This window comes from Ochotona princeps, chromosome 13 (assembly GCF_030435755.1).
Source record: "Ochotona princeps isolate mOchPri1 chromosome 13, mOchPri1.hap1, whole genome shotgun sequence".
NCBI classification, from domain to species: Eukaryota; Metazoa; Chordata; class Mammalia; order Lagomorpha; family Ochotonidae; genus Ochotona; species Ochotona princeps.
Window position 1 is genome coordinate 9,374,825 of NC_080844.1, and position 23,717 is coordinate 9,398,541.

At 44.6% G+C, this 23,717-nt stretch overlaps 1 protein-coding gene across 1 annotated transcript in view; it reads left to right on the forward strand.

Moving 5' to 3' along the window:
• Nucleotides 1–23,717, forward strand: part of GRID1 (glutamate ionotropic receptor delta type subunit 1) — a 651,231-nt gene that overhangs the window by 608,601 nt on the left and 18,913 nt on the right. The window contains exon 13 of the mRNA XM_058671771.1: nucleotides 666–861. Coding sequence (XP_058527754.1) covers nucleotides 666–861 — 196 coding nt within the window. The remainder of the gene's footprint in view (nucleotides 1–665; nucleotides 862–23,717) is intronic.

Consider the following 23,717-nt stretch of genomic DNA (forward strand, 5'->3'; position numbering starts at 1 on the left):
AGAGGAGAGAGAGAGACAGAGAGGGAGAGAGAGAAATACTCTCATCTGCTAGTTCTGTAGTAGCCAAAGTTGGGCCAGAGCTGACACCAAGAACCAGCAACATAATGTGGGTTTCTCACCTGGATGGTAGAAACCTAATTACTTGAGATATCATATTCTACTACCATTAGCAGGAAGCTGGAGCCAGGAGCTGGAACTGGGACTTGAATGCAGATATTTCCATGGGGGATGCAAGTGTGTTAATCAGTGTCTTCAACACTAGGACACACACACACACACACACACACACACACACACACACAGGGCCTTATATAATGATTATCTGTTCACACGTCTGTCTCCGTAGCTGGACTCTAAACTCCTTATGGGTGGTATTAATGTCTTATTCATCCTTTGGTCCTTTGAGCTCAGCCTCAAACTGTCTGAGGTGCTCCTCAAGCTTACTGAATGTGTGTACGCACAGGAAGCACACCTGTGATCCAGTGAGGATATGGTGGTCATGCTTGGGACTGATGAGCCTCATGCTGTCCAGCAGCAGGTGTGAAGAATGTGGCGGGTAGGCTTCCATGGCCTTGGACTTCAAGAAGACCTTGCAGCTTGTTTACATTCCTGCAGCACGCAGGCTACAGCATGCACTCACACCTCTCCACCCATCTGCATTGCAGGACGTTCCAGGACCTGTCCAAACAAGTGGAAATGTCCTACGGCACCGTGCGGGACTCTGCTGTCTACGAGTACTTCCGAGCAAAGGGCACCAACCCACTGGAGCAGGATAGCACATTTGCTGAGCTCTGGAGGACCATCAGCAAGAATGGAGGGGCTGACAACTGCGTGGCCAGTCCTTCAGAAGGCATTAGGAAGGTAGGTGGGAGCTGGCGCTTGGTGCACTGGGGATGAGGACCATGGGTGTGATCTTCCCAGTGCTGCCAGTCTTTAGACATCCACAACACCTGCAGAGCAATCCATCCCCACCCCTCCTTTCCATGGACTATTATTCTTGGCAGCGTGGGTGCTGCCTCTTTAAGTGTCCCTTGAGATTGCAGGGAGGTGTTGTGAACCATAGCCTTGGGCCTCCCTTCCCGTGGGTTCTGGAGATAATGGCACAGCCACCAGCCAACCCTGCATGGGGACACCTGGCAGAAGTGCAGGTGGTGCAGGTAGGAGATTGAGCAGAGGTGGAGCACATGGTGGGGCAATCTGGGGTTGGAGGTTGGGATAGGGGTCCATGAGAGGGCAGGGGGCTACCAGGTAGGCCAGGAGTGTTTCTGGAGGCTCTGCTATGGAGAAGCAGCATGTTTTAGAAGTGGTAGTTAGGACAGCAAGCTCGGAACAGTTCTTGCTTGGTAAAACCAGAGCAGGGAGGAGGGATAAGTGGGAAGAGCCCAGGCCAGAGAAAGCATGCAGTAAATGTCATGATTGATTCAATGGTCTCTGCAGTAAGTGCTAGGATCTCCTTCCATAGCTGAAAGGCAGAGACTGGGATCATTGTCCCAGTCATCTTGTGACCTCACAACTCCTTTGCTTCCAGACTGAGGGTTTGGCATCTATTTTCCAAGTGCTGCTACAGAGGCACTTGAAGGTCAGTGAAGACAGGATGATGGGGATGAAGGCTCCTGTTTTTCTGAATGTGCAGTGAGAGGTACAGTCCCAGGATCAACACTACCACCCTCATCAGGGTCTCCTTCTATTATCTGCTATGCCATCCACTCCCACACCTGCCTAGTCTTCCTGTTGAAGGCAGAGGATGATTGTGAGTATGGTCTGTGATGAGTTTTTGGATCCAGTTGTTCTTCACTACCAGAAGGAATCTCCACCAACCTGCCAGCCCTAACCAGGAGAGCCCCAGGAGAGAGAGAGAGAGAGAGAGAGAGAGAGAGAGAGAGAGAGAGAGAGAGAGAGAGAATATCACTTGGTAGAAGGCAGATTCTGTACCAAGAATGAGACAGTTCCTGGCTGTAGGACTGTTGTGTCTGGGGAACAAGACCAGGATGTGCTTCCTCAGAACCACTAGCTGGGTAGGGTGCTTTCACATCCCCATTTAGCTCAGCTGCACAGCAGAAAGTGCCTGGGCTCTGAGCCTTATGCCTGTGGATGGATCATGGTTGCATCACCCACTAACCATGTAAAATTTGGTTCACCAGCCTGCCAGCCTGGGTCCCTCTTGGAGTTAAGAGAACCTGAGGAGCTTCCTGTTTGGGAGTCTCCTTAGAGACTGCAGATATCTAAAAATAAGTCTGCATGCTTGCTGAAATATTATTCAGCTATAAAAATAATGAAATTCTACCATTCACAAGCAAAATGAACCCAATTGGTGGACATTATATTGAGTGCAATAAGCCATCCCAGAAGGACAAATATCATTTTCTCCTTTATATGTAGGAACTAAAGTTTTAATAAGCAAACAAAAATCATTAAAAAGGAAGAAATGTTTGTGCGTATCAGTATTTATACAGATAAAAATTATAAAACATTGTACCTTTGCCGAATCAACAGTTAAGAATGTTATACTATTATAGTTTTAATGACCTGTGACTGCTTTATGATTTGCTGTATATGGGTAAAATGGTCACTTTTAATCCAGTCACTGTTCACAGCTGTTGTCTGTATTCCCACTAAATTAAGATTTTCTTGTTTTTTAAAGAAAGACATGAGATGGTAACATTTAAATGTTTGCATAGTCAAGCGCTGCTTTCACAGAAGTGATAGGATGCAGTGTAACTGTGTTGTTCTCAGGCTTAGGAGCCTAACTAAAACCACTTAATTCCCGGTGCACTGCAGAGAATGGAGCTTCCAGTCTTCTTCCATCCATAACAGTAACTCTTTATGGCTATAGGTGACCTCATTTGAAGATAATGAATACAAAGTTGATTTAAGGCCTTTGGCGACTGTAAGGCCAGAGCCCAATAGCCTTTGAGTTTCCTCTCACAGCATCCTGTGCCTCTCCAAGACAGCCTATACTCCAGTCCACACAGGATATTATGAAGATGCATGGCAACAATACTGCAAAAAGCAGTGATTGTAAAAGAAAAGAGAACTGCTTTGGGCATTATTAAACCTCTGTTCATTAGAGGACACTCTAGAGAAATCAAAAAGCAAGTCGCACGCTGCAAGTGACTATTTGTAATACACATATCCAATATTCAGTTAATATTGAGAACCGTTATAAATCAATAAGGAAAGCTCAAAGGCGTCCATATAAGAAGAAATAGGCAGAAGGCTCGTAGAAGCCTTTCACACAGAAAGCAGTGCACATGAGCAGTAATTATGTGAAGAGATGTTCAGACTCATTAATGATCTGTGAAAGACAAATCAAAAACACAAATACATCACTTTACACCAGTTAGACAGGCACAAAATGAGAGGTGGCGGAGAGGATGCAGAGTAACAGGTGTCTGATTGCTGATGGGCGCACACTCGGTATGACCACTTTGAAAAGGAGTTTGTTATTCTTTTGGCAAATGGAACATTCACAGACCCCATAGCCCCGCAGTTCCATTCATGTCTGTCAACCCAAAAATCAACATTCACTTGCTGCCTTCGAGAAAAGAAAGACCATGGGAGTCTTGCTCAAAGAACCAAGACCCTGGAAAAAATCCAAATGACCATTAACAGGATATATATATAGAGATAGATAGATATATAGATATATAGATATAAGATATATATAGATATATATATATAAATATATATATAAGTATATAAATATATATCCCTGTTAATGGTGTGTGTGCCTGTATATATATATATGTGTGTGTGTGTATATATCCCTGTATATCCCTGTATATAGGATTAATCCATGCTATTCTACAAAACAGTATATATATATATATATATAGAGAGAGAGAGAGAGAATAGTAGAACAGTATGGATTAATCCTAGCATAATAGTATTAACTAAAAAGGCATTAAAAGAAATTACATATGTATCAACTCATGGAAAATAGCATACACCATCAAATCCTCTTTAGAATGTACAAACCAATGCATGCACACATCCAAAGTCAGGATAAAATGCATGATTTAGCACTGTGTTTGCTACAGATGGGAGAGGCAGAGCAACAGGAAGGAGAGCAGCAGATTGTCGGCCTAAGTGTCAACCTAAATAAGAAACAAAATCAAAGAGAGAGAGAGACTCTCCAAAGACAATGCTATTGATTTGGGTCTGTGAGAACACTGCAGTGGGAATACTGGAGCGAGGCAGTGGGAACAGAAGAAAACTATAATGGAAATGTGCATGACATAGCCAACTAAGAGCGTTTTCTAAGAGGCTGAGACCAGGGAAAGTTATTTAAGGTAAAATTGTGGGGGATTACATCAGACATTCTGAAACAATACACTTTGGCCCTGGTGATTAATGAATGCAGCGGTATTTGAGATTGAGCAAACAGTTTGTTGGGCAGATGTTCTTGTGTTAGTGTTTTTTACATGAATCTATGCGTCTGTGAAATGTTAGAGTTCTGGTAGCATCTTTTGGCACAGTAACTCAGAGGATCAGGCTGAAGAATCTGCCATTCAAAACCTCCTGGATTTGTTGGTTCCTTTCTAGCTGGGTTGACACAGATGACTTCATTTGGTTTCTGACCATTTTCAGATAAGTCATAGTCAATGCTATATTTGAATTACCCAAAGTTGGTTGGTTTTCAATTCTTTAAAATAAGTTATTTAACTTATTTATTGGAGGGGGAAAGGCAGAGGCTAAAGAGCGTAACATCCAATCCACTGGTTCACTTCCCAAATTCCTATTGCATTGCAATAGCCAGGGCTTCACAAAACCAAAACCAGGAGCCGGAAACTCAATCCTGATCTCACAGTGGGATGACAGGGACCAGGCCATCACCTACTGGACTCTCAGGATGTCCGTTAGCAGGAAGCTGGGTGTGGAAGCAGAGACAGGCACTCCAAATATGGGATGTGGGTATCCAATGTGGTGTTCAAACTTCTCTGCCGAGTGAAGTTCCTCAAGAGCCCTATTTTCAATGTTCACTATAACGAATAGTAAATATGGAACAGTGAAGAGAGGGCTTTCTACCCTAACACATGAATGTGTGTTCTCAAGCAAGTGTTGTGATGAATTCTATTCTGTGCACCTGCCAGCTCTTCCAAATGCATCCAGACTGAGCCGGGCAGTCTGACTTTCCGCTAGTGCCTGCCTCTTCCCTCCTAGAAAACTCTGAGCTCTGTGTACCCACAGTGATGTGGCCCAAGGAGAACATCACAGCCCAGTGAAGCTATCGAGAGGGTGACTGAGCAATCCCCACGGAGCTCCCCGCCTCCCCTGACCCCACCGCCCAAGCTGCTACTTGCCCCTAGCCCAACATCAGAAATTATCTATGCTCTGATGATACTTAGGCTCTTCCTCATGAGCAAACAAAGAATAGTGGTGGTGGAAGCAAAGGAATGATTCCTCATTATTACCTACAGATTCATGATACAGAGTCTAATCCTTTTTTTTCCACCAAGGCATAGAATGTGTTACTTTTACCACACCATCATTTTAGAACCCAAAGTGGCTTTAAGGTCATAGGTGTTTAGGTTTGTTTGTTTTTCTTTTGTATTTGAATCTCTGAGGGGGGAGGGGGAAATGGACTTCTCACACTAGACAAATGTTAAGGGATGTATAACCAGTGCCATATAAGTGAGTTTATAGTATTGTCAGAAAATGAAGTGCAGTACATTTTTTTAATCAGAGAAAGAGCTCAGATTCAGTCACAAATCCTCTGTCCATGCTTGTTGGGGTGGGCTTGTCTGGAATTCCTCCTATTTTGCTGTCCTAGAGGGTCTGTTTCTCCCCCAGACTATAGCTTCATTGATCTTAGAAACTCTAACCCCTCAGCAAAGGAGACTATATGATCATACTGTGAGTGAGGAATGGGGCTAGAATCCAGAAAATGCAGCAAGGAGTCCTGCAAGTTGGTCAGTTATGACCCAAGTTCAGCTCAAGATCACAGAGTCTGATCCATGCAGGGCAGGCAGACCTGGCCAAGGTGATGGGAGAGGTGTCTCACCAAGGGAGTTTTTCTGGAAGCTTCTTTAGTCACAGAAAGGTGCCCATACTTCTAATCTTCCATCACTCTTTGATGATCCTAGGTCCATTTGCAGAAAGAGCTGGGTTATAGAGCAGCGACTTAATTGCTATGGAAGTGACAGAGCTTGGTGTCAGGGTAACTTTACAGAGCTGCTGGCATATCATCCCTGGAGCTGCTGTAGCTTTTAATGTCTGGGAAGCCATAGAGATGGACTGCTGCTTAGCAAGAGGAGGTGACGGCTTTTCCCACAGTGTCAGAATCAACAAAAGGTGATGCCACGGTTGCCTCATCATATGGGGACTCAGTCCTGCATGCCAATGGTCACTCAGACAAGGAGGGTGGCCCTTGTATGTAGATATGTAAGAGAGAGAGAGAGAAAGAGGGAGGGAGGGAGAGAGAGAGAGAAAGGCTGTTTCATTGCTTTTAGCCACATGCACCTGTCAGAGTTGTTGAAAATCTAAACCAAGGGCTGGAAAACCATGTACTTTGGTCCAAATCTGGCCCACTGCTCATTTTGCAAATAAAGTTTTGCTGAAACACAGCCCCACTCATTCATTTACATATCATTGTGCCTGCTGTCTTGCCACTTCTGAGCATTAGGACACGGATCATATGAGCTACAAAGTCTGGCATACATCTGACCTAATCCTGCAGAGAAGTTTGAGGATCCTTGGTGGGGAATAGAGGAACACTCCAGAGTTTCTCCAGATGCTACATCAACTCAGAGCCCAAAACCAGCTGCAGGAATGCACCAATAAGGTCTGCACCATGAAATACAGGTGGTGTGTCCTTTATCCAAACTGCCTGGGACCAGAATTGTTTTGGAGTTCAGCCCCTCCCAGATTTTGCAGTATTTGCTTATGCATCATGAGGTATCCTGGGGCAGAGACCCAAGTCTAAACAAGTAACTCACTGATGTTTCATTTCATTCATACCTTACACATACAGCCTAAGGATAAGTTTATGCAACATTTTAAAATTTGTACATCAGACACGTTTCACGGAGTGGAATTTTCCACTCGTGATCTTGTGTCAGGTTTGGGAGCATTTGGGATTTCCAATTAAGAGTGCCCAACCCCTAGTATAAAGGGTGTGTCTGTCCACTGTTTCCAGTCCTGGTCTAACTCTGGTGGCCAAGGTAGTTGTCCTTCATTGCCTGGGCACCAGCTTTACGCTTGCCCTGTTGGCCCCTGAAGTCTCCGTGGACCAGGCAGCATGCCAAGTGATTTGCATCCTAAACAGACAGCTTAATCATGATTCTCAAAATGTCGCAAGGGGACCTGAGCCTCAGAGAGGCTTGGTGACTTGCCCAAGGTCACACAGACACGGGGAAGTCATGGCACAGTCATCCAAGCCTCCCTCCCTCCTGGCCTCTCCCCACAGGCTGGCACTGCCATGTCTACTCCTCACTTCCCCCACTGACTCTTTCTGGGGGCTTTTGCTTCCATTCCGTGTTGACACCAGAGAACTCAAATGTGTTCCTGGCTCCCATCTCTCAAAACCTTATTCTTCCTTCCGTGTGTCATAGCCAAGATTATTTCAGTAGGTGATTTTATAAATTTTTTATTTCCCTATCATTAAAAAAATCAACAAGAGAAACTTTGAGAGGCAGAATTGAGCTGGAAGTGGTTCACATTTATATGCTAATAACCTTGCCACATGAGCCCAGACTTTAATGTTACTGGTGGGTTTCTTCCCTGCCTCCCTTTGACTTGATCTACTCCATCAAGTCACATCCAACCTAACTCAATTCCCGTGCACCGCCAGGACTGAGCTGAGCTACCAACTGATGAAGTCTTTCCATAAATCAGACCTAATCTCTAATAACAATGTCAGATGGAATACATTGTTAATAGTTTAAATGCCATTTCCCACAGTTCATTGAGCTCTTTGAATAAACAGACGGGTAGCTGACTCAGACTGTATGGCTGCAGATTTGTATTTTTCAGAGGGAGGTTGCCTTAGAGGCTGGCAGTCTTAACCAAAGGTGGATTTTCCCACTCAGTAAACAGCACTGAGTTCATAAAGTGTGAGTGCGAATGCAGGGAGACAATCAGCCCACAGACCTCATTTATTTCTGCCATGGATGTAATGTTTGTTCTGGCACCAGCCAGGATGTGGGCATTACTCCTCAGCCGCTGGCATCAGTTCCCTGCTCTTGCTTACTGGTCCACACCAAGGACAGCCTCCATGCACACACTTGCTGCTAAGCACCAGAAAATTACATCCTATGGCAGAAAAGGGTGGTCGCTGGAGGAATACCACCTCCCATGGAAGGGCAAGCACTGTTGAAGACAGTGGCCTGGTGTGTGAGCCCTTAGGGATGGCACAACTCCGTGGCCTTGGAGGCACTCAATTCCAGCATTAGGAAGGTGGGAGCATGCAGGTGTGGCCCCCAAGAAGGGGGCCCGAAACGGCGAGGCAGCCCTGTACTGTTGAAAGCAGCATCACAGACCCTAGACCTGCAGCAACTTTGCAGGCCTGTTCCACATGAAATGCGTTTGCTTCCTCTGCTTGCGTGTCGGTGAACCCCAAGGAGTCTGTGAAGTCCCTGCCTTCTCAGCCACTCATATCAAATGACTGTTCATCTGCATACCTTTTGTGCTTGTTTAAAAGTACGATATTCATTTTGTTAAATCGAATGATCTCTTCTCTTTACTTATTCATTTATTCACCTATCCATTCAAGAAATGTAGTTTGAATAGCTTTTGCCTACAAGTTAGGGAAAGTGAGTTTAAATTCCACTTGGAGCTTAATTTAATCTGTGGCTTTCAGCAAGTGAATTCACCTTCTTGAACCACCCATGAGACTCATAACAAGACTGCCTAGGTTCACCATGAGGCTTTTGGTACACAGAGCTGAAAGCCTGCAAAGGGGATGGTAGCACAGGTGTGGGATCATCTCCTATACTGCAGGCAAAGATAAAAATGACACACAGAGTACTTAGTCTTTGCATGAGGTATAATTTGCATACAAGTAAATGCACATATAATATGTGCCACAAATTCAGAAGATCATGCAATTCTGTAATCTTCATCAAAAGCAGCAGTACCTTTTCAAAACGTTAAGGAGTTTCTGCGTGGGCCTGATGTTGTGGCACAGTGTGCCAAGCTGCCACCTGCAAGGCCAGCATCCCATATAGAAATGTAGCTTCGAGTCTTGGCAGCTCCCCTTCTGATCAGGCTTCCTCTTAATGTGGCTGAGAAAGCCGTAGAAGATGGTCTGAGTCCTTGGACCCAGACCACTCGTGTGGGAGACCCAGATGGATCCATTCTCTTAGCTTTGGCCTGGCCCAGCCCTGTTAGCTGCAGCCACGTAAGGAAGGAATGAACAGATGGAAATTTTCTTTCTCTGTCTCTCTTTCTCTCTCTGTAGCTCTGCCTTTCAAACCAAATGACATAAATCTTTACTTCTTTTTTTCTTGTCACTTTTAGAACCTTCTCTTCAGCCCCAGAGGCAATCACATAGGGATTTTTAGCAGCTTGTACCTGTTCTTGTAGTTCATATAAGTGATGGTCTGTAGAATATTAGGAAACTTCCTAAAGTTCATGGACAAGGCATGTTATGAAAAAGCTATGTGTAGGCTTCAGAAGTTTTTGCACCATAATGCACATATTTCACAATCCCGTTTTTCTAAGGACTTTTCAAAATCCTCCTGTATGTATAAGTGTTTGGCTTCTTTCACCCCCCCCCAAAAGTGTGTGAGGCTGTGAATTTCAGTACTGCACTTTACATTTCTTCTGTTTGAGTCGAATTCTACTGTTGAGATAAAACTCAGTTTGTTTTTGTATTCTCCAGTTGATTTAAGTTTCCGTTGCTAACCAATTTAGGGTTCTTATAAATAAAACAGCATAAGCATCCATAGTCAAGTCTTGTGTGGACATATGTTTTCATTTTTCTTTGCTAAACAAAAAGGGTGTAATTCCTGGTAGATGTGTGTTTACTGCCTGTGTGTTAAAAAATTCTCACCCCTCCTGATGGCACATGCTGTCTTACACCCCACTAATAATATACTCCTGGTGTAACTGAATTCCTCAACGTTCTAACCGGCATAGCATTACCAGTCTATTTTGACTGGCTAAATTGTAGTCTGCATTAATGAATGTGAACTGATATGTTACAGTTTTAAATGGTGAGTAAAATGTTGCATGCTTTTTCATTTGCCCGTTGATTACTCAGACATCTTCTTTGATGGAGTGTGTGTTCAAGTCCACTCTTTATTTTTTATTGAACTCTTCTTGTCTTTTTGTTGTTGATTGCTCTGAACTTTTTACCTAAGCTTGATACAGGTCTTTGATCGAATGTTATGATTACAAATACCATTCCCACTTAGTAACTGGACCACGGATTGTCTTCATAGTGTCATTTTTAATTTAGAAAAAATATCATGTATCGCTTTTTTCCTTTTACGCCTAGTGTTTTCTGAGTTCCACCTAAAAGCATCTTGCCCAGAGCAGGCATTTGGCAAAGTGGCGAGGTTTCTTCCTGATTTGGAGTCCTGGTTCTGCTTTCCAGTCCAGCTTCCTGCTACAGCGTTTTGGCAAACTGCAAGTGACAAGCCAAGGGCTTAGATTCCTGCCACCCATGTGGGAGATTTGGTGTGAGTTCCTTGCTCCCAGCTCCAGCCTGGCTCAATGTAGGCTGCTGTGAGCATTTGAGCAATGAACCAGGAGATGAGCCATTTCTCCATGTCTCTGCCTTACAAATAAAGTCAATAAAAATGTTAGGAAGTGTTGACTAACCCATATGTTCTAGTTTCCTTTTACAGCTTTTTATGTGTGGTTTTATTTTGTATCTAAATGTTTTATTTGATTTTTTATTTGTCATTCAAATATTTTATTAGCAATATGTACTTATGGGGTACTGAGTGACATTTTTTTAAAGATTTATTTGTTTTTTTTGGAAAGTCAGATTTACAGAGTGAAGGAGACACAAGAAAGATCTTCCATCCACTGGTTCACTCCCTAAGTAGCTGCAAGAGCCGTAGCTGAGCCATTCTGAAGTTAGGAGCCAGTCTGGGTCTCCCACATGGGTGCAGGGTCCCAAGGCATTGGGCCATCCTCTACTACTTTCCCAGGCTACGAGCTGGAAGGGAAACAAAACAGCCTGGATACGAACCTGCGTCCATATGTGATCCCAGGTATGCAAGGCGAGGACTTTAGCCATTAGGCTACCGTGCCAGGTCCTGGTTGACATTTTTTTTTTTTTGTACTCTCACAAGCATTTACAAATGAAAGATTTAACAATTTATAACATTTTTGTGCATTCATTTTACATGTAGATATTATATACATATTCTACATATATTTTTCCTGAAAGTAGGGCTATTAATATCACAAAATTGGGAAGAAAGTATTGTCATCTGCATGCATCGATCATTAATATTGTCATATTAATAAATGGCCTAACATCATTTGCTCAAAAAATGTGTATTTACTCAGAAAATGCATGAGATCCCTTATTTGAAAATCAATTCATGTCTACATTGTTCTACTCCTTGATTCTGTATTCTGTTTCATTGATCTGTGTTTTTGTTCTTATGCCAATACAAACATGATCACTTTGGTTTTATAATACATCCTTAAATCAGGTGATGTGACATCCTTCTTGGTTCATCCTCTACCATATTCCCTGGAAAACTATAGATCTTTCCATGTAAGCTTAGAATTTTCTTGCTCATTTCTTTTCATAAATATGTTAAGATTTGATAGCTAACGTATTTACTATAGAGATCATATAAGAGAAATTAATATTGAGTACTGAATCTTCCAAACCATGAAAGTGGTTTTGCCATTAAAAACATTTACTATATTATTTTTCCTTTTATATTTGATTAATTTCAACTTTTGGTAAATACTTTGTTACTTTTACTTACTCTGGTCATTGTTTCCTCTTTCTTCTTAATGTTAACACTTCAATCATTACTTTTTATATTTTTTACTTTACTAGCATGAATAAAGTACTAAGCACTGTTTTAGCTATCTGAATTCTATTTTAATGTTCATTATTTTTAACTTCATTTAAACTTTTATTTATTTTATTTAAGATGCAGGGAAAGAAAAACTGAAGCAAACAGAGCTTCTGTTCGCTGATTCACTTTTTAAATGTCCACATTGGGTGCTGGCTTTGTGGCGTGGTGGATTAGATTGGATCTGCAATTCTGGCACTCCGTAGGAGTGCTGGCTCTAGTCCCGATTTCTCCCGTTCGGAACCAACTTCCTGTTAATACGTCTGGGAAAGTAGCAGCTGATGAGCCAAGCACTTGGGCTCCTGCCACCCCTGTGGGAGATCCGGGTGGGGTAAAGCCCCAGGCTCCTGGCCATTGTGATCATATGGGTAGCTACCAACAGAGGGAAGATCTCTCTTAATCTCTCTCTTCCCCTCTCTGTAAGTATATGTGTAATTCTGCCTTTAAAATAAACAAGTAAATTTTTTTAAGATTTATTTTATTTTTTATTTGAAAATAAGATATACAGAGAGGAGAGACAGAGAGGAAGATCTTCTATCCGTTGAGTCACTCCCCAAACAGCCATAAGAGCTGGAGCTAAGCCACTCTGAAGCCAGAAGCCCAGAGCCTCTACCGGGTCTCCCACACAGGTGCAAGGTCCCAAGGCCTTAGGCTGTCCTTGACTGCTTTCTCAGGCCACAAGTAGGGAGCTTGATGAGAAGTGGGGCTGCTGGGATTAAACCCGGCGCCTGTATGGGATCGCGGCACACGCAAGGCAAGGACTTTCAGCTGCCAGGCTACGGTGCTGGGCCAAAACAAGTAAATCTTTTTTTTTTTTTTTTAAAGATTTATTTTATTACAAAGTCAGATATACAGAGAGGAGGAGAGACAGAGAGGAAGATCTTCCGTCCGATGTTTCACTCCCTAAGTGAGCCGCAACGGCCGGTGCGCGCCGATCCGAAGCCGGGAACCCGGAACCTCTTCCGGGTCTCCCACGCGGGTGCAGAGTCCCAATGCATTGGGCCGTCCTCGACTGCTTTCCCAGGCCACAAGCAGGGAGCTGGATGGGAAGTGGAGCTGCCGGGATTAGAACCGGCGCCCATATGGGATCCCGGGGCATTCAAGGCGAGGACTTTAGCCGCTAGGCCACGCTGCCGGGCCCCAAAACAAGTAAATCTTAAACACACAAACACACGCACACACACGTCTACATTGTCAAGGACTGGGACAAGCTGAGCTGGGAGCCAGGAGCTCAATAGAGGACTTCATAAGAAGGTGGCAGAGACAGAACTGCTCCAATCGTCATCTTCTGCTTTCCAGCGTGCACCCTGGGAGGATACTTCAACTGGGCACAGGCCTGGGACATCAACACGGCACTCTAGACGTTCCGTTCAGCATCTCTACCCCCTGGGCAACACCCAACTCTGTCCCCATGGATGTTACTCTGTGGTGCCTTCATTATCATTCAGCGCAAAGGATGAAGTCTCAGGCTCCAGCTCTTTTTTTTTCCTTGTGTCTGTGTGACGTTCTAGAAGCCATCAAAAGGGTCTGATTTAATTCAAGGAGGGCTCTGGAGGACCCAGAGCATGGCTTTGTTTGCCAAGTGAGGCTGGAGGCGTGCTTCTTAGGACAGTCCCCTGAGCATGCACAGTGTCTGGTGCCCATGCCTCAGCTCCGGTTCTTCGGCCAAACGCAAGGGTGAGACTGTGAGAGAACACTGGCCAAAGGCAGTAGCAAGAGGGAATTGGAATCAGAGAGGCAGGAGAGATGGTCAAATGCCACCTACTTGTATTTCTACTCAGGATTAGGGGAATAAGGATTATTGATTCAACAGGGTTAAGAAGAGCCAAATTCCAGAGGCCTCGGTTAGAAGATACTCCTAGATCATCGTGCACAATTTCACACTGTGGCACAGCCCACCTCCAAGTACTTAAATTCTGCTTGCATCACTTCAACTTAAAACCATAGTTTAGAGAGGAAAGCTTATCCTAGCCACTCATCATCATTCATTAACAGGTTGTCACTTAAAAAGCAGGGTTTTTAAAAAAATAAATATTTTATTTGAAAGGGTTACAGAGAGAATGAAGGGAGTGAGATCTTCCATCTACTGGTTTACTCCTGTAACAGCCAGGGCTGAGCTAGGTCGAAGCCATAAGTCAGAAACTTCATGGAGGTGGCAGGGATCCAAGCATTTGGGCTACCATCTGCTGCTTTTCCCAGGCCATTAGGAGGCGAGGTGGGAAGTGGAGCATCTGGGACTTGAATCAGTGCTTCTATGGGACGCTGGTGTTGCAAGCAGCAGCTTTGCTAGTTATGCCACAACACCAGCCCCAACAAATGTTTACCACATTCAGAAAAATAAAAATAGGCAGAAGAAGAAAAGCAATCAAACATTTCCCCCACCATCTGAAGATGGCTGCCTCAATTCTTTTGTGAATTTCTGTCAGAATTTCTGAATTTCTACAAAATTTTAATCTAATAATGATATTTTTTAATCCTGCGCTTTTCTAACACTATTGTAAAACTTAATAAAAAAACCATTTAGTGACTAATTATAGTTCATCTGATAGATGTAAAACAAAATATGTAAACATTTCTACCTTGATTATCATTTTGGATTATTTCCAGTTTTCACAAATAAATAACATAGTAATGAACATCTTTATTCCTAAGGGGTTTTTTTTTTTTTTTGGTTACTATATTTATTTCTGCCAACCTAATCTCCAAAATGGGATTTTGTAGTTAAAAAATGTAAGCATTTAAAGCTCTTGATGAAATAGTATGAGTATTGCCAAAAGCTGGGCTTTGAATGAAATATGTTCTTTTCTGGAGACAAAAAAAAATATTCATGTTTCAGTGGATTCCCCCCCCCCCATCCCAAGTCAAAATTTTATGGTTTGTCTCTAGCAGGGGGAATCATTTTACAAATTGTTACTTTTTCTACTTCTTTTGTATCCTTTGTTGGGGTTTCTCTGTCTCATTACGTGTATGTGTACTTGTGTCTGTGTGAATATTTGCTTTGTTATTTTTGGGGACTAGAATGGAACAAAAATTTTCTCTTCAGTCCCTTTGTACCAAGGTCTGTGTGAGGCACAGTCATCATAAATTGTCAGAGCTCCATTATGGTGGGTTTGGGGAAAAGTGGAAACATTTTTTGACTAGGCTTCCCTGGTTGTGCAGTACTCAGAAGTGATTCATATACAAACCACTTCCCCAAATAAGTGTTTCTGCAGTGTTTTGTTCTGTGAGATACTTGATCTGTAATCCCTCTATAACTTTGCTTTTCAACTCATTTGGTAGTACTGAGCTGAGCTCACATGTAAAAGTACACCTGCACTTCTATCCTAATATTGACTTAGAATTGGTGTAAGCCTTTGACGTATCCCTAGGAGCAGACCGAGGCTGATCTGAGGATGGTATGTTCTCAGGCATACAAGGGTTTTGCCCTTACCCCCAGTCTGCCTTGCCTCGGCTGGAGCCTTGTACCAGGGTTAGCACCATCAGGAGGTTGATTGAATTCTGCTACTGCTAACCATTAGAGAGGCTTGGCATGGATCTGGCAGGGGTGGGATGGGCGTGGAATGGGGATTGGGTTAAAGTTTGTCCCAGGTGTCGGCGTACCTGCTCCTTAACAAAGAAACTGAAGTCCCACAACGGCAGTGGCCTGCATGACGGCCTTGGGAACCCAGGATTTGAACTCTGGACTTTCTCCTGCCCAGGTGTCCTGCTGTCATCTTGGGGTGTTTGCATACGTGGAGGAGAGGGGCCATCGGCATGCAGCCTGCACCCTCTCCTGCTTGAGTGATGCCCTCCTTAACTACCCCTAGTGGACTGCCAGGCTCACTGTGTGAAGCCCTGCCTTGTTCCTTCTCCGTCAGACTGGTCCCTGATTATTCCTTAAGGCTCAGCGGAAGCATGCTCTCACCGTGAGTCTTCTCACCCCACTCTACCTCTCAGAGCACAGCAGCACTTTGTGCTCAACCCCTCCTCAGTGTTCTCCATCACAGTCCTGTGCACTCAAGGGGCTTTCATTGGGTCAAGTCTGCCTTTTGTTCCTTTGTCTGGGCACAGGGACAAAGCCCAGGGCCCTTCAAAGCCTCTTATCTCTGCAAAAAATCAAGCACGGTGTCCACAAGTGTGATGGAAACATGGTCAAATGCATCTTCCTTAACCACAAGTGAGCAGGATGGCTACATCACTCCATGGCAGCAGCAAGCAGCAGTGCACAGGGGTCAAGGGCATTGCTGGACCCTCCCCGGGCCCCTGGAGCTGGTGCCTCATAACTGACAGAGCTGGCCCCTTCCTATCACCCTAGAACTTCATTCAGTTTGATGATGGCTGGTTTGGGAAAATGTAGTCCCAGGATCATGGCACACCCCCTCTGCAACTCCCTTATTAAATTACCATGCTTTGAGCTTTGAGCATTGCCAAGCAATTCTTGTTATGAATTCTTCAATTACTTTCTTTGGCGATTTTTGTAATTCAGTAGGGTAAGCTCTGGAATCAAAACAATATCCAATGCTACCATGCTAACTTTGATTAATTTCAAACTCCTCATTAGAGAGATGGGGAGGATGTGGACTCCCTTGAAATCTGATTTTATTTCTCAGATTTCCTCTGCCCTGTAATTTTCTTTGTACTCAGGTCTGATGCATTTCAGAACTCCTGGAAATGAGGGTTGATTCCATCCTATTTGTTCCACTGAATAGTACGGCTTTGGGTATTACAACTTAAGTTTTTGCATTTTGAACGGGATTGTTTTGTGTGGTTACATTAAAAGCAAGAAGTGATTGTTGATGAAAGCCATTTTGATTGGTTGTATCAGCCACATTTTTGCGTAGCTTATTTTTATTTCCATTTTGGTGGTATAATGTTGTTTGTACAGAAACAAAAAGGAAGAAAGAGAAGAATAGAAATGGCATTTACGGATAAATTTCTATGGCTGCTACAGTGCTCATGCAAAAGCGTTAAACAACTTGTCCCCAGAATGTCTCTTTCCATCATCTTATGCTTTATCACTATTACTTCATCATTATTGTCATCATCACCATTATGTCACTATCATTAGCCTGTCCTCATTACCACCTTAGGTGTGTTGGGGTGCAAGGGAGTGATTTCTGCTTTGATGGGGAGTGCCAAGAGAGAGATGATAATTTCCTTTACTCTCTGGCATGTGGGCCATCACATTTGCTCCGTGGCCTATATTTTAAATGCTTTTAATATTTTATTTATTTGTCAGGAGAGAGAAGAGAAAAAGAGAACTCCCATTTGCTGGTCCACTCCCAGATGTAGGCAACACCTCTGGGAAAGGACAGGCCTCCCATGGGAGTGGCACGAGTCCAGTTGCTTGAGCCATTGCTGCTGAATGCCCAGGGTCTACATGAGCAAGAAGCTGGAATTAAGAACCAGTGTAGTAATAGTGTGGGGTGCAGGCAGCCTCACTGCAAGGCCCTAGAATCTAAACTCGAAGTGTTTGTATATGTGTGTGGAGAGACTTGAGAGACAGACACGCACACAGAGACAGTGCGAAGGATGGCAAATAAGGGATTGAAAGAGCCACAAAGGTAAATGCTCTGAAGGGTATGCCCAATATGGGTCCCAGGCAGGTGGCATGGTGGCTATCCTGAACAGGATGTTCTTGGCAGTAGAACGGGAGGTCTGATATATGGAGAGGCACTGTGAATGAGGATTTGGACCTGTTCCTGCAGCCCAGGTGCCAGCCCTTGGTTCATCGACTGCTGATAAGGGGCATGTCCATCTCTAGAGGAGACTCTGAGGAGGGTGACGGGCAGGGCTGAAGAGTCACCCAGGACATAGCCAGCCAGCTTACTGTGATCAAGGCCTCAGGCCTCCTAGATTCTAATACCCACCCAGTTATCTTTTCTTTTTATCACTTGACACCTACTTAACCAACACCATCTCTATGCTAGACATGATGTTAAGGGAGTGCCGAGGACATGCATGTCTGAGGAGCCTACACGCTTCCTTGTATATGCATGTGTGCAGTTGTATGCGGGACACCCAGGGGTTATCTGCACTGTCCCTTGCTCCAGAAGACATTTGCTGACATGGATGTTTGATCTCTATGTTCCTTGGGCCCATGTGTTCTTTTGTCATTTCACTTCTCTGCAAAGGTGATGCTCCTATATCTGTCCCTTTTGTAAATGTGTTTTTGTATCCAAGAAAACCAATTCACTCTTTCTTATGAATTTTTCTCAAGCAATAGCTCTGATTAGATTGATGCTTTTCATGGTCCTTGGACAATTTAAAATGTTGACAAACCATTGAAAATTAATGGGTACCTTTGCCCTCCCAAGAAGCTTCTTTACTGATGATGAACAAGTTCAAATTTTTAACAAGGAGCAGTGTATTCTTCCAAGTGAGGACTTTTCTTCTTGTTGTTGTTATTGCCAAAGCAGCTCCCTCTCCCTTGGATATTGGAGAGAACTTATCCCTCTAGGAGGTATCTAGGCTCACTAAATAAGATTCTTTTCCCAGAGTAACAGATACCTCCGCGGGTCAGATATTGGAAGCTGGATGCCATAGAGAAATCGTGGCCAGAATCTAGCAGCAGAAGTGGCTGGAGCAGCAGGAGACATGGCCAGTTGCTGATGGGAGCTCCAAATAACTCTCTATGGAAACTAATGCTGAACTTTTGATAGGCTGATTGGAAGGCCGTTGGCAGTCAGAGACATCCGGGGAGAGATTTCAGCTCTGTCAACAGCTGGTTTGTGGCTCTGGGCATGGTGCTTTCTAAGCTTCAACTCCCTTGGGTGGATAATAGATGGATTTGCATGGTGAAAGTTTGTCCTGAACCTTTCAAGATGAGACTGAATGCGAAAGCATCAAGTAGAAGAGTTTCCAGAAAGAAAATGCTGAACTGGACTTTGCTTTAAAGTCTCTCTTCCATAGTCCTGAGCTCTGTGCTTGGTAATTTTCTACCCTCTACTGAGGGCCCCAAGCCAAAGCCCTGGAGCCTTAACAGCCCTGTCTTTCTCTCTTTCTGAATTGTCAAAATTGAGTACACACAGACGTTTATGCCATTGGATCTCATTGAGCGTCTGGATCACCCAGAGAGGTTATAAAGATGTAAAGTATTGGACACCACTCCCAGAGTCTCCTTGCTGTGCATTTGGTATGAGAGCTGAAGTTGTGCATTTCTTATAAGTTCTTAAGTGAGACTGATGGCCACAACCTGGAGACACACTTTGAGAATCATCATTCTACAGACTTGGCTTTGAGGATGTCAAGGCTAGAGAGGGCTTTATGGCCCAGCTCTGTTCCTCCCCCTCTTGTCTGAGTGGATTAAGTGGATCATGAGTTGGTAAATGGGCCAAGACTGTGACCCAGTCTAAGTGCTTGTAATTGCCAGGCTGATTGAAGATGAATCCCAAGTGCTGTTTATCCCAAGGTAATTGCATGTTGACCAGGATCCAAAAAACATCTGAACGCCGAGATAATGTTGGTGATGATGATCGTGATCATGAGGGGGCATTGAGCCTCTTTCATGCCTCAGGACTTTGCCGCACAGTGTCTCCTGTGACAGGTGTGTGAGGTGGGGTGTGCTACTCGTGTCCCTCCAGGAGAGGTCACTGAGCTCATAGGACTCAGGTGACTGGCCAAGGATGTCTGCAGGAACCCTAGTCAGCCTGAATCTAAACCCTTTCTCACCAATGCAGTGTGCTGTGTTCTCTGCAAATTGGAGTGCAAGAGTCTGTAAAAACTAATGGAGAAAACCAAGAGAAACAGCTCAGGTGGCTTTTCTTGAGAAACAAGATTACCTTCACTCCCCCAACTCCTGGCAGAGTGCCTCATTATTAACAAGGCTCCTGTAGGAAGCAGGAATACCAGGAAGGGCCTGGCACAGGGATGCTTTTCTTACTGCTACTGGCTTGCCATCTTCATCCTCTCAGTCCCCTTGCCCGGGCAGTGAGCAACAGAAAATCTCACTGTGGCCACCATGACCCACCTGCAGGTGGTCTCACACCTCTGCTCCAAGCCCACGCTCCCCCCACCACACACACAAAAGGTGCCACTTGCCCACATGGCCTTGCTTGTCATCTGCTTGTCCAACCCCATCCTGTTCACTCAGGTTGGAAGCCAGGAGCTAAATTGAATTTGTAGCAGTGGACTCTTTAGTAATACAACTTTGCCGGTAATTGTGGGAGACTGATGGAGTCGGCTGCCAACTCGCTCACATTTGCTGTGCTTGTTCTGTTTTGCCTGCTTTTTGGTGGTCCAGGTAAAGGATTGTTGTCGTTGGGTCCTTGAGAAGTAGGCTTCCTGTTGCCTCCTGGGCCGGCCTCTGTGCACAACTCTGAGCATCCCACTGCTGGTCTCCCTCACCTTTCCATGTCATTTTGGGTAACCTTTTCCTGTTCTGCAAAACCAGCTGATGTCCTTAGTGCTTCTCCAGGTCCCTCAGTGTACTTCCTTGCTGCCTCCCTGGGCATTCTGGTGCTCACAATCACACACATGCACACACAAATCTATATGTACTTACATGGTTTTGCCTCATGCATGCCTACATACATATACACATATACAGTTCATATGTACACATGCTGGTATATCTACACACACTTAGAAAATCTTCACACACATTTATACATGCTCTCAAACACATACCTACACACACTCACATTTATGCATGTGGTATCTGACATGCACATCTGTTCACTCACACAACCTCATCATGCATTACAGATTCATGAGCTTATGCCCATACCCAAACACCCCCCTCCCAGATCCATGTGTGTACATGTACTTAAATGTCATATATGTACATACTCACACATACACACACATTCACACACTGACACACATTCACTCATGCACACATACTCACATACCTATGCACACATGTTTATACAAATCTCATGGACACATAAACACACTCACCCAAGGGCACACCCAGACACTATGCATGCACACTAACATATGTGCTCCACACACTCACCTGAGTGTGCTGCTGACTTGGTAAAGATGGAGAGATGGCTGGCAGGTGGAGAGTAGGGGGAATGGGAAGATGTTTCCATCACAACATGTTAGGAGACAGACTGGTCTTAACCCTGCTGGGGACTGAAAGAAGGAGAAGACAGAGCTTCTATGAAATCTTCCCCTAGTTCCAAGCACAGTGTTTTGTCTTGGAATTTCATGCTGGCATTGTCCTCTTGGGAGCAGCACTTAGCTCCAAAGACAGCAGGTTTCCCATGGAACCGTGGTGTCCTGCACCCTCCAGCATTCTGCTCTTTCTACAACACTGGGTGCCAGGAATGAGGCTGAATCTCTGGAATTACCCTCTCTAACCTCTGTAATCACAGAAGAAACACAGGTTGAGCTGCAGGAGGCAAAGGTGGCAGACCCGTCTCAGAGAACACCGAAGGCAGCCGCAGAAGCAGCATCCAATAATTGCATCCGTGCTTGGCCCTGGGGGCTTGATTTTGATTCTTCAAAAACAAAGAGATTTTACCCTGTAATTTTTAAAAAAAAATACATCACAATGTGAAGACTTGATTGCGAAAGGCTCTTTTGTACTAAATAGAACAATGCGGGTTACAATTTACTGGGTGCTTAACCGTATGCTGGGTCAGGCCGTTCACCTGTTGTATTTGTTGGGGAGTTTAATCTCCATTAGAACACTATGAAGGATGACCTATCTGATACCAGAGGATTTGAGACTCAGATGTTGAACAAGTTGCCTGAACCCTCCCCAACCACAAGCAAAGGAGACGGGCCATGAGACACCCTCCGCTGTCCCCACCCCTGAGCTCAGGCTGGCACATGCTCAAGGATGCCTCCCAGTTTCCAGAAGCATTCTCCTTAGCACTCAAGGTGGAGTACCATGTTACTGGCAATATAATGTTCCGTCTCCCAATGCTATCATCCACGTGACTGGATTATGAGCCATGTAAATTGCTTCCAACTTCTTGCTAGCTTTAAGCAGCATTGGCCTGAAAGAAAACTATGTGTAGTCATCTTTTCAGAAACTGAATAATTCCTTAGGCTAACTCCTGAGAGGCAGAATTGCTGTATGCGCACATTTTAAAAAACGTTTACTTCTCCCCTCCAAATTGCCATGCCAGAGTTATTGTGCCAGCCCACACACCTACCAGCAGACTGCAAAATTGCTCTTTTCTCCGCAGATGGTCTGGACTTTTACTGTTGCATCTTATGATTTGGCACAGTGCATAATTCAGGTATCACTGCAGCCAGGGTTCAGGCTGTGTGCAGAGATGTTTTGCCATTGAATAAACACGACTGGAAAATCAGGCTCAGGAAGCTCCAGAAAGTGGAATTCTGCAGTGATGTGCTGAGCACTTGAGACAGGGGGATGCAGGGAGGGCTCACAAATGGGCTTCTGGTTTTCAGTATGTCTCCCAACACTGGGAGATGGAACAGATTCCATGTCCTGTCTTCTTGCAAATTAAGCAGTCGTGTGAGCCACGTCTGTTAGAAGTGTGTGTGGGGGGGAAACAAACATGGCCCTGAGCTTGTGATTGTCCTCAGCCACAGCACCTCCTGGACTAGGATGCAAGAACAAGGGGTCCTGGGACATTTTTGCCTTCTCCATTCACGAATCCTGGCAAGGCAGAGGGGAGAGTGCAGACTCTTTTGGAACTGAAACTCAGATTGAGCTGGCTCTATGGCTGCTGCTTGTCTTATCTTACTGGAGACAAATAATTTTATTTTTTTTCTTCCCATGTAAAAGGGGTGCATGTTCTGCTCTTAAGATTCATCCCATGGTGGAAAGCAACATCGTGTTGGAAGGCACTGGCACATTGCAAGTGTCAGGCACTGCACGTGCGTTCCTGCCTCCAGCACTCCTTTCTGCTGGCATTTGTGACTGATATTTACAGCCCCAGCATCCTGCTTTGGAGAAACACGGTGGCTGCTTGCCCCTTCCCAAAGCAGTTAAGACAGAGTCAAGGAATAAAATGAGGTTCTTGCCTTGAAGACTAACGACTCTGAAAGTTTGTGCTCCGGGAAAAAGTTTGAGTTGAGTTTGAAAGTTTGAGTTCCGGGAACAATGGGAGCAGTAGAGCAAGGAAAGGCCAGACAGTCCCGTCATATTACCAGTGTGGTGTGACGGAGGGCAGGTGAGTCATCCACAGCCCTAGCTCGCTTGTGGCAATGTCATGGTTGCCTGTCAGTCCCCAGCCTAACAGAGTGACCATTGTCCTTGGCATGTGTTAGGAAGGATATTCCAAGTGCTGAAGGCAGCCATGCTTGTGGTCTCAGTTACTCACTTATTGTCAGCACATCCATGTGCGTGCGAACCAGAAAGGACGTGGGCATCAGGGATGGTTTTGGATTCTGCTTGCTGTGGCGCTTGCTGTCAGAGAAGCCAGAGGGGCTTCCTGTAACTACTGTTGTCCTGGCATGCTGGAGATGAATGCCCAGCTATCCTTCACTTTCCAATCCAAAGATGCTATCCTTCCTTTCCCTAACACCTTCGTATCTCTGTATTTTTACATCTGAACCGAGGAAGCTCTCTTTTTCTTATAAGGAAAAAGAGAGTGAATGAAGCAGGTCAGGGGTGTCAGGGGGACTTTCCAGGAGCATGGGTGCTGCAGGAACGTCAGTGCCCTTGGAAAACGTAGGAGCTTATGCGCCCCATGTGCCTGTGGATAGGCCAGAGCAGTGCTGGAGGGGCCCTAGGGGTACATAGAGGGGTACTAATCAGACCTGGTGCCTTTGCAGCATGTGATGGCACAAACAATAGAAAGGGATTACAGAAAACAT